The sequence below is a fragment of the Lissotriton helveticus genome, chromosome 12 (assembly GCF_964261635.1).
Source record: "Lissotriton helveticus chromosome 12, aLisHel1.1, whole genome shotgun sequence".
Classification (NCBI taxonomy): Eukaryota; Metazoa; Chordata; class Amphibia; order Caudata; family Salamandridae; genus Lissotriton; species Lissotriton helveticus.
The window spans coordinates 154,221,422-154,240,173 of NC_136073.1; the positions used below are offsets into that span (position 1 = coordinate 154,221,422).

The 18,752-nt window shown below is 50.0% G+C and overlaps 1 protein-coding gene across 1 annotated transcript; it reads right to left on the reverse strand.

Moving 5' to 3' along the window:
- Positions 1 to 1,803: 1,803 nt before the first annotated feature.
- On the reverse strand, positions 1,804 to 12,639 carry LOC144798581 (transcription factor HES-5-like). The gene is made up of 4 exons (XM_078669534.1): positions 12,583 to 12,639; positions 8,538 to 8,633; positions 7,397 to 7,475; positions 1,804 to 2,360 (listed from the first exon to the last, which is right to left on the reverse strand). The coding sequence occupies exons 1-4, from the start codon at positions 12,637 to 12,639 to the stop codon at positions 1,804 to 1,806; spliced, it is 789 nt and encodes a 262-aa protein (XP_078525660.1).
- Between the last annotated feature and the right edge of the window lie 6,113 nt (positions 12,640 to 18,752).

Sequence of the window (18,752 nt, forward strand, 5' to 3'; positions counted from 1 at the left end):
TGCCCAAAAAATTCAATTTTCGCGATAATGTCCCAGCTCTACAGCCATTTCCTCCATGCCTGGTGGAAATAAACCTCTCATACACAAAACATTTTAAAAAGATTTATTTTGGCAGCGATACAAGGCATTCATGATATGAATCGCATTTAAAGATAGCATTCAGGAATGTAAGCTTTCTTCACAGAAGATACACAGCGCTGACCGATTTTAACAGGACCCCCCCCCCACGCCACGCCCACAAGTCTCTTCTGGCAATAATCAGTCTTCCACGGGGCCTTCTGTCATAATCAGTGCCGCCATGTCCCTCACTGTCTGGGTGACAGCTTTGGATGACAGCTTGGAAGTGACAAGCTCTTTCAAACTATAGGCTTCATCGGTCAGCATTTTCTTTGTGGGATAGACCGAACGCCTTCACAAAACAGAAACTCAGATGAATGAACTGCACGTGGTACAACATCCGAACTCCCAGAACGTGCTTCGAGGTCTTCAGTCCATTTATCAATCTTCTTCACTTGATGCCCGAGAGCTGACAACAACACAGGAAATACTCTAGTACTGCACAGGAAGCGTGAGGGGGTGATGTGGGTGTGACAGAGATGTAGAGTGAGGGGGGCGCTGAGAGAGAAGGTAAGATGGAAATAGTAAGAGAAAGTTGGGGGAAGTGGGACTCCAAATCATAACAAAGTTAGAAAGTGTGAGAGAGAAGAAGTAATCAGGGTGATACAATTGGATTGATCTACAGAGATAACTGAAAAGTACATATGTGAGAGGGAAAACTTTAGGGGAAAGGAGGGAAACTAGAGGAGGGCTGTAAGGTAAAGAGGACAAATGAAGAGGAGAGCATAGGGTGAAACTGAGAAATAGAGGTGGACAGAAAGGAGACACTGTGGGTAAGAGATGGAGCAGAAATGTTGGGGAGGGGGGCATAGGTAGGGAAGAGGCACAGGAGGGATGAGGGACCCAAAGGAGAAACTGAAGATAAAAAAGGGACATAAGAGAAGTAGCTGGGATAAATGTTCAGAAAAGAGAAACTGCTGTGAAAAGGACAGAAGGAAGAAACTACTGGGAAGAGTACTACAAGTAAGAGAGAAACAAAAAGTAGAAACTGCAGGAATGAGAGGGACAGACAGGAGAAGAATGGACAGAAAGGAAAAAAAATGCATTGAAGAATTTCAAAGGGAATAAACTACATGTAAGAATGTTCAGAAAATTGAAACTGCTGGGAAAAGGACCAAATGGAGAAACTCATGGGAAGAGAGAATTGGTAAGAAAGAACAGTAGGAAAGAGGGGGTCAGGCAAGAAAAACTGTAAGTAAGAGAGGAACAGAAAGGAGGAACTACAGGAAGGAGAGGGACAGACAGGAAAAGAATGGACAGAAAGGAGAAACTGCATTAAAGAATGTTCAGAAAGGAGAAGGTGCTTAGAAAAGAGACTGACAGAAGGCTCTACAGGCAAGAGAAGGACAAAGAGGGAACACTATAAGGAACAGAGAGAAAGAGAGTAAGAACTACAGGAATAAAAGGGCAGAAACTGTTGGGAAGAGAAAACTGTTGGAACTGTCGGGAAGAGAAACTGACAGGGGACGTTCAAGTGTAGAAAAGGATAGACAGAAAACACCGAAGGGGAGGTGCGCAAGATATACTGATAATTAATCAATACGTTAGCAAACAACACTAACATCCCATTAAAACATGGAATATTTCCACTGCTGTTCAGAAGATTCATCTCACAAACAAGACAAACAGGCAGACAATTTACAAGCAAATTTACAGCGTTATGGAAATGTCCAAAAGGGGCATTATTCAAGGCCAGGGTCTCCAGACACTGGTTGTGCTAGATGGGGGCGTGCTGGCAGGGTGCTCGGGCGGTGATGCACTTTGCTGAATTTTCCTTTTACACCTTGCCTCCCTTTCTGGGCGTTTTGGGGTCTCAGGCCCTGTGTGACTGGGGGGGCTGCTGTTCCGGCAGCGAGTGGTCTCACCCTGAGGACTTGATGTGGTGGGACCCTGGCAGTCGGCTGATTCACCCTGAGGACTGGACATGTGTGAATTCTGCAGCGTCCGGGATGTGCCTTGAGGAGGGCTGGCTTGCAGCATGCCCCTCTGGGCAAAGTGTCCCCTTGCTATCCTCTTAAATGTCTGCGTGGGGGTGGAAGGGGCTGGGCTGCTTCCAGTCTTGTCCTTCTCGGTCCTTGGGTCGTGAGGTGTCTGTGGGATTTTCTCTAGCCTCTCCATCAGATAGGACCTCTTTTCAGCACACAGCTTGGGATTATCCTTGAGAAACTGCGTGGCGTGGAGTAGGCACTCCTGGTAGCCACTCTGGTACCTCTGCAGCTTCCGCTCTTCTTTCAGCTTGTCATCTGAGGGAGATTGAATTACAAGAGTTAGTATTGTCTCCTCACTGCATGTCCCATGGGTGGAATAGTCAACAGGTGCATCTGCTGGCTAGCAAAATAAAACATACCCTGCGGCTCCCATACCACAACCTTAAGATCCCATTCTACAGCATCCCACACCCTCACATCCAAATTCCAAGACCTCCCATATAATCATTGCACAATCCCACACCTCAGCCTCCCCATCCCTCACATACTGAACACCCCACAACCCCATATATCCCATTTTTGCGACAGTGCCTGATGACAGACGTGGGTGTAGGCACATTGAGTTGATGCTGTGCTGTTCGTCATCCCAAGCATAGAAGCATGTCCGCCTTGCTACATGAAGGCATGTCAAGTTGTTGAACTGTAGAGGGGACGAGGGTGTTACACAAAACACAACATGGTATACTTCACAACAGAGGGAAAATTCCACAGATGGAACAAAATAACTTAATTATGAAGAGTTTCCTCGAGCAAACCCACAACGAATCATTGAAGGCACACACATTAAAAAAAGAACACTGCATCTGGGTGTTTCACACCAAAGATCTAACCAAGAGCGTAGCTGGAAAAAAACAGAACTTGAAATATTACAACAAGCATGTGAAGCGAGCAAACCCAACACTCTTTAGAACCACATCCTTCTTCCATCCGATTGACCCATCTATTCATCCTTCCACCAGCCAACCATACTTGTATCCATCCATTTATACATTCATCCTTTTACCCATTAACAAATTTCAAGTTGCCATCCATCTGTCCTTTCACCCATCCATCTTGTCTTCTCGATCCATTCTTCCATCCTTCACCTCTATCCTTTCACTCTTCCACCAATCCTTTCTCCCTTCCATTCATTCATTCATTCTTCCATCCTTCATCCGACCTTGTGTTTTCCTTTTTTCCTTTGATGTTTCCTTCCTTCCTGTCAATCTTCCCTCCTCTTCTCATCTTTATTTCTCCTTTGTATCTACCCAGGTTTTTCTCCAGTCTTGGATTTTTTCTTACCTTTCTCTCTCCAGCTGTTTTATCGGTTTCTCCCTCTCGGAGTTATTCCCTATTCTAATTATTTCAATCTGTTTCCCTCACTGTGTATACCAGCCCAAGGCTCACCGCGCTCTGAGAGGTATGACCTAACAGTGTTTTTATGAGCACTTAGCAATCCTGCAGATAGAAGGGGCCCTTAAACATCCGATAGTGTTTAAGCAGAACCCCCACTTAGGATACTAGAATGGGGGCGGGTGTGGTACCTTGCACCACTGGATCGAGCATACATCACTGTTACTGTTGTAAGTACAACCATGCAGCCCACAAAGGTTGCAACATGTCTTGCTTTAGTGAAGGTAATATCAGATGACATCAGAAGAGACTATTATTTTGTGCAGTATTCGAAAGTCCTCTCCCAGCCCCCACTCATTCTTGTCTACAGAAATTATTGCATAAAATGCTCGTGAGTACTTCCCTCCCAACAGATATGTTTTTCAAAGTGGGCTCTGGCCCAGCCTTTCTGGGGGCCCCCTCTTAGAGCCATCTCTGTTCTGCAGAGTCTTGTCCTGATTAGCTTGAATTCTTTCTATACAGATTGTTTTCAATGCTGTTCTCCTTTAATTTCTTTTTAATGTAGGTGATGTGTGAGAGTCTATTGCAGACATTTTGCACAGAAATGTTGAGTTTTTGTTTATTACGACACCCATAAAAAAAATGTTTTAGAACAAAAGTGAATCCCACATATCAGACATGGGAGGGCATCACAGAGATTATTTTCAGTAATATTAGTGAGCTGCTGCAGTGTTAGAATACTGAAAACACACATCACTATCTTTGAATATTAGATATAAACACATTTAGAATTAGGACTAGTGTGCCTGTGCGCTGTCAGTGAGCTGGCCAAAAAGGCATTAAAGAGCTGAAACTGGATCATAAATTCATATCTGTTCCAAACAGGGGCTCCCAAAATATCTTTGGCCCAGGGACCCAAAAATCTTTCAAATGTCCCTGCCTGTCAACAGCCTCACATCTGTTTGCCAGAACCTTGTCCGTCACAGCCCTGAGCAGAAAGGGGCTGGTTTGCAATGGGAGCCTGAGGAAGGGGGACAGCTTACTGCCATCCTGGGGAAACGAGCATGCTTTAGGTGCAGTGGGTGTTCGAATAAATATGGAATTAAATGAATTCCGTAGGATCCTGTTATGGTGAATTATCCATTCCTTTCCTTTCCTTGTGTATCCTGACTGCTTAGAATTATCAGCATTTGCATATTTAAACTTTTCTATAATCAATTGGAACTTTTATAGAACGCAGTACTGTCCCGGAGTGTACAGTTATAATTCAATGGTCGTAGTCATATTACTGCAAACCGCTTTGTAATTGTTGTCAATTATTTCACCACAATTTATTGTACAGAATGCGTGCATGTAATAATGGTAACATTAAATCCTATAGCATTATCTTAACTTAACACAAAACAAGTTTTAGGCTCCATAAATTAACCTGACCGGTGTTAGAAAAGGGCGAGATGTGCAGAGAGAGAGAGGGTGCGGCTAAGAGCTTCCCCTGTACCAGTTCTGGGCGTCACGCAGTTTTAAAAGTGTAAACGATGGACAATAAAACATTTCAGTGAGTGTGCTGAACTAAACTATAACCAATCAGAACAAGGCCTACTAGGAAGGGGGCTATCCGATTACACCCACCCTGCACGGGGCCTGTAACTATGTCACAGAAATGAAAAGATGCCAAATAAGAACAATAATCCCATGGTTGCAGGGGTTGTGTAGTTATTTATTTTCTGCTGGTGGTGTGTGTGTGTATATATATATATATATATATATATATATATATATATATATATATATATATATATGTATATATATATATATATATATATATATATATATATATATATATATATATATATGTATATATATATATATATATATATATATATATATATATATATAGAGAGAGAGAGAGAGAGAGAGAGAGAGAGAGAGAGAGAGAGAGAGAGACAGAGAGAGAGAGAGAGAGAGAGAGAGAGAGAGAAAGGGAGAGCGAGAGAGAGAAAGGGAAAGGGAGAGCGAGAGAGAGAGAATTTGGCAAGATAATTTATTCCAACAGCAATTTACTCCAATGAAATCCTGTGCCGCAAGAAGAGCAGCATGCATACTCTAGGATGGGGGTACACCAGTGCAGGAAAAAACCCACTATAATGAGCACAAGAGGATATATTATAGAAAACCCAATGCTTAATAAATGGAATGCAGTGGAGTTACTTATTAATATGGGTCTGAAAAATATGATAAAAGAAGGTAGTATTTGAACATAATTAACTGTAAATTATACTTCTACATCTTGGTACTCATCTGGTATGAATGACTGCAGTTAAATACAGTAAACTAATGGAGTTCCAGGGGATTATCGGTTATCCAAGGAACCTGGTGTCTTTGGAGGGGGGGGGGGGGGGGGGAACAACTCATTTTGTCTGCTTTTATACCTTTGCAAATAAGAAGGACTGGCCCACAGGTTAAGTGGCAGCGAACAAGGACATTGGAAGGGAGACGCGGACCCGTCTGGCCCATTCTGGGAGATGCTGGCCCTGTGCTGCTTCTTTGCCATTTTGATATAATAGAAGCTCACATTTGTGTGGCAGATGGACCATTAAACCATGTTCAGTCTGATCATTTTTGCCTCCGCACATCCAGCCAGTTAGTGCTCTGCATCAAGCTTCCAACCGACCCAGCGCTTGCACTGATCCACCCAATCTGCCAACTCCTTGTAGGCAACCAATAGGCTGAACCCGTTCCTAGACCCTCAATGACAAAGTGACAAATGTGCTCGCAAGAAGCAACACCATGCACAAGATAACATCAAATTATTTAAAAGGCTCACTTGTTGATGGCTATCATGGTGCATGATGGGACCTCTAGGGCAAACTTTAGAAAACAAGGTCCCCAGCTTCAATCCACCCACACAGCTGCCCTCGCCTGGATACCCTCTCGGGTGATTAGTGTGTTATACAAATGAACATAACATAACATGAGAATATCATAACATACCAACATATAACAAATAACAATACATAAAGTAACATGAGAATATCATAACATACCAACATAGAACAAATAACAAAACATATAATCTCAGAATATCATAACATACCAACATATAACAAATAACAATACATAAAATAACATGAGAATATCATAACATACCAACATAGAACAAATAACAAAACATAAAATAATCTCAGAATATCATAACATACCAACATATTACAAATAACAATACATAAAATAACATGAGAATATCATAACATAGCAACATAGAACAAATAACAAAACATAAAATAATATCAGAATATCATAACATAACAACATATAACATAACAAAATAACATCACAACATAACATAACCTACCATCCCTTCCCTCGACCCATTCAATCAGTCACTCTGAGCTAAGCCCACCACTCTGCCCAGATCTTCCCTCACCTCATCCAGTCTGCACATTCCTGTCTCAACCCATCCACTCAAGTGTTGCATCAACCATCAAATGTATCTGCCCTCTCCTTGCTTTAACACCACACCTAAAGCCTTCTTTGGCTGGATCAATCCAAGCTGCCCAATTCCATCCTATCACAATCCACACTACCCACCCACTGCCCGAACACAACCAATCTCCTCACCCCTTGACTAAAACCATCCAACCTGCATATTTAATATGATCAGCCTGTTTCTTGCCTCTCCACATCTGCACGGCCCCTCTGGGTTAGATCTTTACTAGGTCAGATATATATGTTGCCGATTGCTTCCTGTGTGCAAATCTTACTAAATACTGCATTATCACCAGTAGGCCAATGCTAATTTGTTAAAACAGCCATGGAGGTCTGGTGCACGAGCCTAGGCTGCTTATTTCGAGCCCTGTTTAGTCCCACAGTTGCTCGCACTCTTCTGGTTACACTTCAGCACTTAGACCCAATGTTTGTTCACATATTAACACAAAACAGTGAAATCAAGCACTTCTCACCGGGAAGGGGCTGCAGCTTTAGGAAATCCACAGTAGTTTTCAGAATTTCTGCCTTTTCGGCCTTGGGGCTCCTGAACCTCTGTGGATGAGAAAAAGAGAAGGTTGTGTTGCGCCCTCTGTATATAGCGTCTTGAGTGAGAAGGGAAGGGGGCACTAGCCTCATTTAGTCCCCGGTGGGTAAGAGGAGGACTGTGTGGTGGGTCTGTGGTGAGAGAGGAGGGTGGACCAATAGCCTTATTCAGTCCTCAGTGGGTAAGAAAATGACTGTGTGGGGGTCTATAGTGAGAGGGGAGAGTGGAGCACTAGCCTCATTCAGTCCCCGTGGGTAAGAAGAAGAGGACTGTGTGGGGGTCTATAGTGAGAGGGGAGAGTGGAGCACTAGCCTCATTCAGTCCCCGTGGGTAAGAAGAAGAGGACTGTGTTGGGGTCTGTAGTGAGAGAAGGGTGGAGCACTAGCTTCATTCGTCCTTAGTGGGTAAGAAGAGGACTGTGTGGTGGGTCTGTAGTGTCAGGAGGGTGGAGCATTAGCCTCATTCGTCCTTAGTGGGTAAGAAGAGGACTGTGTGGTGGGTCTGTAGTGTCAGGAGGGTGGAGCATTAGCCTCATTCAGTCCTGATGCTTTAAGAAGGGAGAGAGTGCCACGGGTCTGGAGTGAGAGAAGGCTGCACCTTCAGTCTGATGCGGGTCTCCTGGGAGGAGAGCAGAGGGGGTGGCGTGTGGTGTGGGTGGTTTGAGGAGATGAGAAGGGGGTTTCAGACTAAACAGACCCTCGGTAATGGGCAAGGTTTTGCCGTGGGCTGTGCCTTGGAGTGAAGATGAGTGTGTGGCTTCTGGTCAGTGTGGTGTGCAGATGTTGTAGTTGGGATTTGGGGTTTAGGGAGCAGGATCCGAGCTGGGTGGACTGTTTGTCTCATCCAGTTGTGGTGTGTGTGTGTGGCAGGGTGGAGGGTTTGGTGTGGGACTTAAGTGAGATGGGATAATGGTGGAGGAAAAATGTGCAAAGGGAGCACCTCCAGCCAGAAATTGTCCTCCGGGGGGAGAGGGGGTGATAAACAGCTACCTGCGGCGGATGGGGGGGCACGGTGTATGTGTAATTTGAAGTCAGAGGGAGAGGAGGGTCGAGCTTCAGCCTCAGCCTCACCTGGTCCTCAGTGGCCTCCATGAGCAGGGTCCTTAGCACCTCCAGGCTATAGTTGATGCGCTCTCTTCTCCTCTTCTCCTGGATGTGCTTCAATAGCTGGGAGAAAGTGCTTGAAAGGTTAATATCACAGAGGAGAAAAGGAGGGCGGTGGAGAAATACTGCCATCGTGAGACCAGCTTCGGCATAGCACCATGGTGAAAGGTGAAAGGCCAAAGGTCTGCACAGCTGCACCATATATACTTATCAAGACATCCATCTAAGATTCTACGCAGATACCTGACCAGACAACCTGACGTATTCTCTGTATCCTAAAATCTTACTGTCGGACCCCACTCGCTTCTAGGCACTTTAAATTTCCAAGACATTGTTACTCCAGGCGCTCCATGAATGGAGAGTCAGGGTAAACATGGGCATAAAGGTGGAACTCGACTCTGGCTTTATTCTGCCGACAGGTCATTGATAGGACATAAATTAAGGCCAAGAACAAATGGAAAGACCAGAAAATAACTTTAAAAAAAGTTTGTATAACCAACGCGACCCGAGGCCGTGGACGGATGCAAGCTCCCGCCTAAGACTCTGGAACTCGAGACCGTGGGATGGGTGCAAACCCCCACCTGAGACCGTGGAAGGGTGTAAACCCCCACCTGAGACCGTTAAAGGGTGTAACCCCCCATCTGAGACTAAACTCCCATCTGAGACCGTTGAAGGGTGTAAACCCCCACCTGAAACCGTGGAAGGGTGTACATCCCCACCCGAGAATGTGAAAGGGCGTAAACACCCACCAGAGACCGTGGAAGGGTGTAAACTTCCACCCGAGACTGTGGACGGGTGTAATCGCCCCCTCCCCCCTCTAAGTAGCATCCCTATCGGCCACTTGTCAGAGTTGGGGGGCTGCGTGGGTCTACCCAAGACTTCGGGACCACGGAAGGCCTCCAATCAGGCCACGTGCCCCGTCGGCTCTGCGGAACTGCGTGAATAACACTTAGCACACGATATTGTTTTTTAGGGCCTCGCTGCCTGCCTCAGGTAGGAGGAATGTCTGGAGTGCCACCCTCAGCCCTTCCCACCTGGCCCCGTCCATTCGCTCGGTGCAGTTTAACCCCCTCCCCGACCCTCGGTAGCACACGGGGAGGTCTCGAGGCCGCTCCCGCGAGGCTATCGGGGACCCCCCCCCCCCCCTTCACCTGGGCAGGTGACAGCGGCATAACGCACCAGCCGGTCCGTGACTGGCCAACTCCACGGGTGGGCGTCCGCGGAGACAGGCTTTTTTTTTTAAAGTTTTGTATAGCGCTAGCTAGACCCGTAGGTATTAGAGCGCTTCACATACACATTGAGAAAAAAACAGAAGGGCCTTACATTACCTAGAAGGCTGAACCACGGATAAAGAATACAGCATGAACAATAAATAACTGTGCAATGGAGGGGGAGAGAACAAAAGGTGATTAGCATAGTCAGTTCACCAACAATCCTTGAGGAGTCAAGGCTTCACCACAGCGCCCCCACACACGTGCCAACCTGCATGGGGCACAGTAGCGCCTAGAGCGCATGGGTCTGCAATGACGGAGACGGCGGCCACCTCCTGACCAGGGCGCGGGCAGAGCGAAGCACACCGCAGAGAGCGAAAGATGGAGACAAGTGAGGAGAAAAGAGGGATGAGAGACAGGGAGGGTTTGGCAGCAACTGAGGAGAGGAAATAAGAGGGAGACTGAAAAAAAGAAAGTGAGGGTTGGACAGCGAGCGAGGTGAGAGAATGAGAGGGAACCAGAGAGAATAAGAGGGAGACCGAGAGTACAAGAGGGAGACCGAGAGTACAAGAGGGAGGTAGAGAGTATGAGAGGGAGATAGAGAGTACGAGAGGGAGATAGAGAGTACGAGAGGGAGACCGAGAGTACAAGAGGGAGAGAGTATGAGAGGGAGACTTGAGATAACGAGAGAGAGAGAGACTGAGATAACGAGAGGGAGACTGAGATAACGAGAGGGAGACTGAGATAACGAGAGGGAGACTGAGATAACGAGAGAGAGACTGAGATAACGAGAGAGAGACTGAGATAACGAGAGAGAGACTGAGATAACGAGAGAGAGACTGAGATAACGAGAGAGAGACTGAGATAACGAGAGAGAGACTGAGATAACGAGAGGGAGACTGAGATAACGAGAGGGAGACTGGGATAACGAGAGGGAGACTGAGATAACGAGAGGGAGACTGAGATAACGAGAGGGAGACTGAGATAACGAGAGGGAGACTGAGAAAGTGAGGGTTGGACAGCGAGCGAGGTGAGAGAATGACAGGGAACCAGAGGGAATGAGAGGGAGACCGAGAGTACAAGAGGGAGACCGAGAGTACAAGAGGGAGATAGAGAGTACGAGAGGGAGACCGAGAGTACAAGAGGGAGAGAGTATGAGAGGGAGACTTGAGATAACGAGAGGGAGACTGAGATAACGAGAGGGAGACTGAGATAACGAGAGGGAGACTGAGATAACGAGAGGGAGACTGAGATAACGAGAGGGAGACTGAGATAACGAGAGGGAGACTGAGATAACGAGAGGGAGACTGAGATAGAGAAAGTGAGGGTTGGACAGCGAGCGAGGTGAGAGAATGACAGGGAACCAGAGGGAATGAGAGGGAGACAGAGGGGACGATAGGGAACCAGAGAGAATAAGAGGGAGACCGAGAGTACAAGAGGGAGACAGAGAGTACAAGAGGGAGACCGCGAGTACAAGAAGGAGACAGAGAGTACAAGAGGGAGACAGAGAGTACAAGAGGGAGACAGAGATAGAGAAAGTGAGGGTTGGACAGCGAGCGAGGTGAGAGAATGACAGGGAACCAGAGAGAATGAGAGGGAGACAGAGAGGACGAGACGGAGACTGAGGGGATGAGACGGAGACTGAGGGGATGAGACGGAGACTGAGGGGATGAGACGGAGACTGAGGGGATGAGACGGAGACTGAGGGGATGAGACGGGGACTTGGGGAACGAGAGGGCGCCAGAGAAAGCACGAAAGAGTGAGATGAACTGGGGCATAAGGTGAAGCGAGAGGAGAGATGCGTCGACAGTGAGAGTGGGAGAGACGCGCGGAGAGCATGAGGAGGAACGAGAACCATAGAGAGAGTGTGAGATGCAAAGCGACCGGGAGGGAGAGGCGCACAGTGAGACGGAGACGCGTGCTGAGAACCAGATGGAGAGACTGGGAGGGGAAAACAGCTACGCAGAGAAAAGAGAGACACATGAGAGGAAAGAAGGAAAGCAGAGGGGGCAATGTACAAGGAAGGGGGAGATTGGCGGGACAGACCGAGAAGAAGGCGCAGAAGGAGACAACAGGGTAGAATTTAAGAGAGGGGGCAGCAATCAATCCGAGAGGTAACCATCAAGAGACAGGAGTGGGACGCGGCGCAACCGCACGGCGAGGGGGATAGACAGCGAAAGAACGAGAAACCAAATAGAGAAAACGAGTTAAAGCAAGAAGAGAATACAAAACACAGACCAATAGAGAGGAAAAAAAAGCTAAAGAGACTTTGCCTAAAAGAGAGGAGGTCTTCACAAGGAAATGCAAAGGGTACATGTGCAGAGAACGATAAACAAGGAGTCCCAGGCAAAAACAAAGAGCTGACCAAGTGGAGGTATGGTCAGAGAGACCACCATATTCAGAACAAGTTAAATACATTCACCCCACTACCCGCTTAAGCAAGACATATGAGCTAATGCGGACTCCTTCTATATCCTGCAAGCACAGGGCCCCACACATGCTGCAAGCACAGGGGCCCACACGTGCTGCAAACACAGGGGCCCACACATGCTGCAAACACAGGGGCCCACACGTGCTGCAAACACAGGGGCCCACACATGCTGCAAGCACAGGGGCCCACACGTGCTGCAAACACAGGGGCCCACACATGCTGCAAACACAGGGGCCCACACGTGCTGCAAACACAGGGGCCCACACATGCTGCAAGCACAGGGCCCCCACACATGCTGCAAACACAGGGCCCCGAACGTTGCGCTCAGTCCCTGCACATGCCTGCCCTGCCCAGGTCTGTCATGCTTTACCTTTCTGTCCCCTCGGGGCTCCCATATCTGGTCAGTCAGCTTCATGGCGGGCGGCATCGTTCGAGCTCACAGCGGCGATATAAAATGTGAGCTGGGGTCTGCGCTCCCCTTATATACAACCCTTGCTGTCCCCCCCACCGCCCCTGCTCCCACCCTGCCCCCAGAGCCTGCACCTCCCGTTCCCACGCCTGGACCGTGCCCCTCACGCCTCCCACTGCGCCAGGAGTGTGGCTGCCCCCTTCACACGTGCGCCCCAATTACCCACCCCAGGGGGGAGGGCGCTCCAGGTGTCGTCAGATCCCCCCTCTCCATTGTAAGGGACTCGAGGCCATTAGCCGCCCCGACACCTCGCGGTCCGCCGGTTTGGGCTGGTTTAGCCTGCTTTCCCTGCACAGTGACGTCTGCAGCTCCCCCAGCTGACCCTCTGCGCCTTGTTAACACTTGTGGGAACTGTGCAAAAGAATACAGTACAACAAGGTTTTATGGCCACGCTAAAGTAACTAAATACACAAGTATGAACAAGGCCTACTTGCAAAAAGGATTTCTGTCATATAATCTGGGCAGAGCTGTCAGCTGAGAGCCAGGACAGCAGCTCGTTTTCTGCTCTGACGGCGGTGGCGGTGCAGACACTGTCATTGTGAACGAGCGCCTTCATTATCTGTGGGTAAAAGGTCTTTACTCGGTCACCTGCAGCCAGGTATTCTGTGGCCACCTTACACTGTCACCTGCAGCCAGGTATATTTTATGGGTACAAAGGGAAGGGGTCCCAGACAAAAAACACAGTACTGTAAACTTATATCTTAATGCACAATTAATTCAGGGAGCAAGGCTAGTCAATGCAAAAAAGTTTTATTCAGATTTGCATGATTTCCTTTCACTGCGTTAAAGTTCATCATACATTTGATTATATACAAAACAAATTGATAATAAACGTACGCGCCCACATTCACAACGGGGGGGGGGGAAGGTGAAGGTAGTGTCAGGGACAGGGTGGGGTTAAGGAATAGTCAGATTCATTCAGTGGCAAATATCATTTTCAATTTAGAAACTTAATGCATGTGGTCCCTTTAGCCAAAGGGCCACGTCATACAGCTCTTAAAGAGTCCAACACATAATTGATGCACAAAACCAAACTCCGTTTCAGCCGTTAAGGTCCTGCTTGGGGTGGGAGATTGGTCGTAGTTGAGTAGTCAACGTTTCGACCCGTAGTATAGGTAGGTAAGTAGTCCTTACAAGGCGGGTATTCTTCAGGACAAAGGAGTTGTGGGTGGGCAACCTCCTAGGGAGTAGTTAAAAAGATCAATTAACACACACACCTCCTGTTAATTATTACAAGGAGGGCGGAAATTGGAGAGAGCAATTTTAACAATTAAAAACGTGCTGTCAAAGGGGTTTTGTCACGGACACCGTTTATACCAAGGGCGAGGCTAGACGAGCCCGCCTTTAGGGCCCGGCCCCCCGGCCCACACCGCGCCGCCATTGGTTCATAGGCCCAGGAGGCTGCCCTATGGGCAGCCATCCTGGGAAGTACTTCCGGGTCAGGGGGCGCGTGACGCACGTCCGGTGGGGGCGTGGGGCAGAGGCCATGACCTATTTAGGTCTGGGTCACGGTCAACTCGGCCTCTTTCCCCGCCTGCGCCGGACCTGATCGCCACTCCCTGTCCGTTAGTCAGCTAGTTTTAATCTTGAAACTTTAAGTTAAACTTAGGTTGCCCAGTAGCTTCCCCGCCCCATAGTCTGACCCCCGAGGACATTGACGGAGTGCCGACGAACCTCGACGTGCAGCGGAGGAGAGAGCGCCGACCGGGTCGCCAGGTGAGGTGCCGGGGTTAGCTGAGGCTGGGGGCGGGCGCGGGTCCGGGGCTTGTTTGACGCCTCCTCCTGCTGCAGCCCGGTGAGGTGTTGGGAGCGGAGAGCGTGGTGCGGGCCCGCGTTCGCCTGCAGCGGCCTTGGGAAAGGGCAGCAGAGCTCCGGCGCCGTCGCCTGGCGGCAGGGTGGGTGTGGGGGCGAGGGAGAAGGGTAGCGGGACTCAGAGTAGTTGGTAGCGGTGCAAAGAAGGTACCATGGCACCCAGGGGGCTGAGCCATAAGCGCAAGGGCAAAGACCCGGAGATCGCGCAGTTACTGGCCTTGCTCCTCCAGAAGTTTAACGGGGACGACGAGTGCAGTGAAGTAGAGTCTGAGGGGCCCCATTCCGATCCGGAGGGAGAGACCCCGAGCATTGCGGAGCGCCCACGCAGGCGTGGTGTTCCGCCCAAAGCGGCGTTCCCTCCCCTGCCCAAGAAACCGAGGGCACAGAATCCTAGGGGCTCACGTGGGCAGAAGAAGAAAGGGAGCGGTGGGGGAGCGGGGCTGCCCCCCCCTCCGAGGGTTCCTTCGCCGAGTGCCCCCCCATTGGCGCCGCCTGCACCCGTAGCTCCTCTTCCTGCGCCCCAGGCGCCAGTACTCCCGTGGGCGGCGCCTCTAGCTCCAGTAATTCCGGCTTCTGCGCCACAAGCGCCCGCAATTCCTGTTTCTGCGCCACAAGCGCCTGTAATTCCTTCACCCGTAGCGCCTCTTCCGGTGCCCCAGGCGCCAGTAATCCCACTGGCGGCGCCTCCAGCTCCAGTAATTCCTCTTCCTGCGCCACAAGCGCCTGTAATTCCTTCGCCTACACCACTAGCGCCAGGGGCCCCTCTACCCGCGCCTCAAGCGCCTGTTATTCCCCCAGCGGCACCAGGTGCTCCGGCGATACCCCCGGCCCCTGTGCCTACGGGTGACATCTTGAAGGAAATCTTGGGGGCCATAGCGGCGCTGGGATCTCCCCCGGTGCTTCCTGAGAAGGTCGCAGTGTCCCCACCAGTGGTAGTAAGCCCACCCGCCCAGCCCCAACTCGAGGGCGCTGGGACTGGGGGCGCTTTGGGGGAAATCTTAAATGCCCTGAAGGCGCTCACTCGAGCTCCGGGCGCAGCACCCCCTCTTCCTCCGGTAGCCGTGGCACCGACCTTGGTCCCGGCAGTCACGCCTTGGGTCCCGGGGAATAAGGATGAGGGCCCACTAGGCGAGATCAAGGAGCAATTGGCGCTGTTAGCCAGGACGCAGGCTCTGAATGCCCCGGTGGCCCCATCGGCGGTGGCGGCCCCCGCTTGTGCCCCCAGTACTCCAGGAGGTAAGCCTGAGATGAAGGGCCCGGAGCCCGGGGCGGGAGCGATGGTGGGGGGTGGCCAGGGCTATGTCTTGTCTAAACCAGGCCGCCTGGCCACACACGTATCTCCCGATATGAAGGAAAAAATTTGGAAGGGGGAATTCGTAGATATATTTGCTTTGATTAGGCCCAAGAGAATGGAGGTGGAGAGTAAGGACAAGGAGGGCAAGGATAACTCCTCCAAGGATAGGAGACCGAGGGTGGAAGAAACTATCACGAACTGGCTATTTGGTTTCCAGGTGTTCATCACAGTAGTTATTGAGAAGAAGCCAGAGTTGGCGGGGCCATTGGTGTACTATATGCACAGGATTTTGAAAGCGCACACGACGCATGGTGGGACAGCCTGGCTGGATTATGATAGGGATTTCAGATGGGAGAAGGTGCAGGACCCAGACATGGGTTGGGACCAGGTGGAGGTCAATGTGTGGTTGGAAAGTGTGAATGCCAAAGCATGTGGGTCGCAAAACAATAGACAGCCCTTTCGGACATCCCAGGGGGGACCTGGGGATAAGCGGGGGACATGTTGGCAATTTAACAGGAAGGTGTGCACCTGGCCGCCGGACAAGTGCAAGTTCAGGCACGCATGCTCTTTTTGCGGGCACCCCTCGCATCCCGAATTCAAGTGCATTAAAAAATCCAAGGAACGGGGAGGGGGGGGCAGAGAGGTTAAGCCCTCCCAGCCATAAGCTGCCCACCCCGGTGGACATTGGGAAACTGGTTTTTTGGCTGAATCAGTATCCAGACCGGTCAGCAGCCAAAATCTTGTACTCAGGGTTCTCAGAGGGGTTTCGCATTCCAGCTCTTGGGGTCCCCCCGGTTAGGTTTTGCAATAATCTGTTATCTGCGAGGGCGATGCCTGCGGTGGTTGAGTTGAAGGTGCAGAAGGAGCTTAGTGCGGGGCGTGTAGCTGGCCCGTTCGGGGCCCCCCCGCTCCCAGGCTTTGTCTGCTCACCCCTAGGGGTAGTACCGAAGAAGGAACCGGGGCAATTCAGGATGATCCATAACTTATCTGCACCCAAGGGAGAGTCTGTGAACGATGCTATCGACCCAACTTTGTGTTCAGTATCTTACTCGTCCTTTGACGTAGCTTTGAATAAAGTGAGGTCACTAGGGCCTGGCGCCATCATGGCCAAGACGGACATAGAATCCGCTTTCCGCCTGTTGCCTGTTCACCCGGAGGATTATCACCTGTTGGGATTCCAACTGAACCAGCAGTTTTACTATGATAAGTGTATGCCCATGGGGTGTGCTGTCTCCTGTAGGTATTTTGAGACCTTTAGTTGCATGCTACAATGGTTGTTCTCTCATAAGACAGGCTGCAGGGAGGTTGTGCATTATTTAGATGACTTCATGGTTATGGGGCCGGCCGCCTCCACGGCTTGTAATCAGGCGTTGGACCAATTGGTGGCCTTATTCAGGGAATTTAATATTCCGCTGGCCCCGGGCAAGACAGTGGGTCCTGATACATGCATGACATTTCTGGGGATTGAAATTGACACGGTGGCGGGGGAATGCAGGTTACCACAAGACAAAGTGAAGTCTTTTTCCCACGCCATTGACGCAGTCTTGGCTTGTACGAAGGTGACTTTACACCAGCTTCAGGTTGTGGTGGGACAGCTAAACTTCGCCCTCAGGATCATCCCCATGGGACGCCCCTTTTCTAGATCTATTGCTAGGGCGATGGTGGGCCTAACACAAAAGCACCACAGAGTGCGCCTACGGGCCGAAGTAAAGGGTGATTTGAGAGTGTGGCGAGATTTCTTAGCGAATTTCAATGGCACGGTTGTCTGGCCGTCCGCCCCGGTGTCCAACTCTGAGTTAGGATTATTTACGGATGCGGCAGGCAGCGTTGGCTTTGGGGCTATCCTCGGGCCTAAGTGGTGCGGGGCGGAGTGGCCGGAAGAGTGGCACAAAACAGGTTTGACAAGAAATGTAGCCTTTTTGGAGTTGTTCCCCATACTGGTGGCAGTGTCTGTTTGGGCAGAGCACTTCAGGAACAGATCAGTGATATTCTGGTCAGACAACATGTCTGTGGTTGAAGCCATTAACCGGCAGGGGGCCACGTGTAAGAATGTGCTGAGATTGTTGAAACGGTTGGTGTTGGCATGTTTGAGGTTGAATTTAACGTTTAAGGCAGCACACATTCCAGGGGTCGACAATCATGCTGCTGATGCTTTGTCTCGTTCCAAGCTGCAGGAGTTTCGGAGGTTCCATCCGGCAGCGGAGGATCAGAGGACGGTGTTCCCACCATCACTGTGGAGGATTGGAGCCCCGCTTTAGCGGGGCTGGTAGGTGCCTCATTGAGTGACCGCACTCGGAAAGCGTATCAGCAGTGTTTTTTGTATTACAGGACATTAGTGCAAGAGGCGGGTTTCTCATGTTGGCATTCTGATCAAGCTATGTTTCACTTTCTGCAGCACATCTATGACCAGGGCAAGTCGCTTTCTTATGCCAGGACGCACGTCACTTCGGTGGGTTTCTTTGCTAGATTAGCGGGCCTGTATGATCCAGGGATGTCTTATGTAGTCAAGAGAGCTCTGACTGGGTGGGCCAGGAGGGAAGGCCCTAAGCGGGACAGTAGGAGGCCCCTGGACGTGGGGACTCTGAGGAGGATGCTAGACGCCCTCCCTAGACGGTGCACTTCGACCTTTGAGAGCACGTTATTCTCTGCAGTCTTCTCGTTAGCCTTTTATGGGGCATTTCGTCTGGGGGAGATAGTGGGGTCCTCTCGCGTTGATCATAATGGGGGGCTGCAGTTTGGGGACCTCAATCTTACAGCAGGGACCATGGAGGTATGCCTCAGAAAGTCTAAGACCGACCAGCTGGGTAAAGGTGCCTGGATCCAGTTGGGCTCTGCGCCTGATGCGCCTGTGTGCCCGGTAGCCTGTATGCGGGCATACCTGGCCATCCGCCCTGGGGAGAAGAGTCAGGCCTTGTTCATTCATGAGGGGGGTGAGTGTGTCTCGCAATACCAATTCAAGGCTGTA

What these genes read in the sequence shown, in the direction of transcription:
- LOC144798581 (XM_078669534.1), bottom strand. Translation starts at nt 12,639, where the DNA reads ATGCCGCCCGCCATGAAGCTGACTGACCAGATATGGGAGCCCCGAGGG. An exon ending in TGGAGGCCACTGAGGACCAG is followed by an intron (nt 7,476 to 8,537) that starts GTGAGGCTGAGG and finishes TCTCATCCACAG; the next exon opens with AGGTTCAGGAGCCCCAAGGC. An exon ending in AAAGCTGCAGCCCCTTCCCG is followed by an intron (nt 2,361 to 7,396) that starts GTGAGAAGTGCT and finishes AATCTCCCTCAG; the next exon opens with ATGACAAGCTGAAAGAAGAG.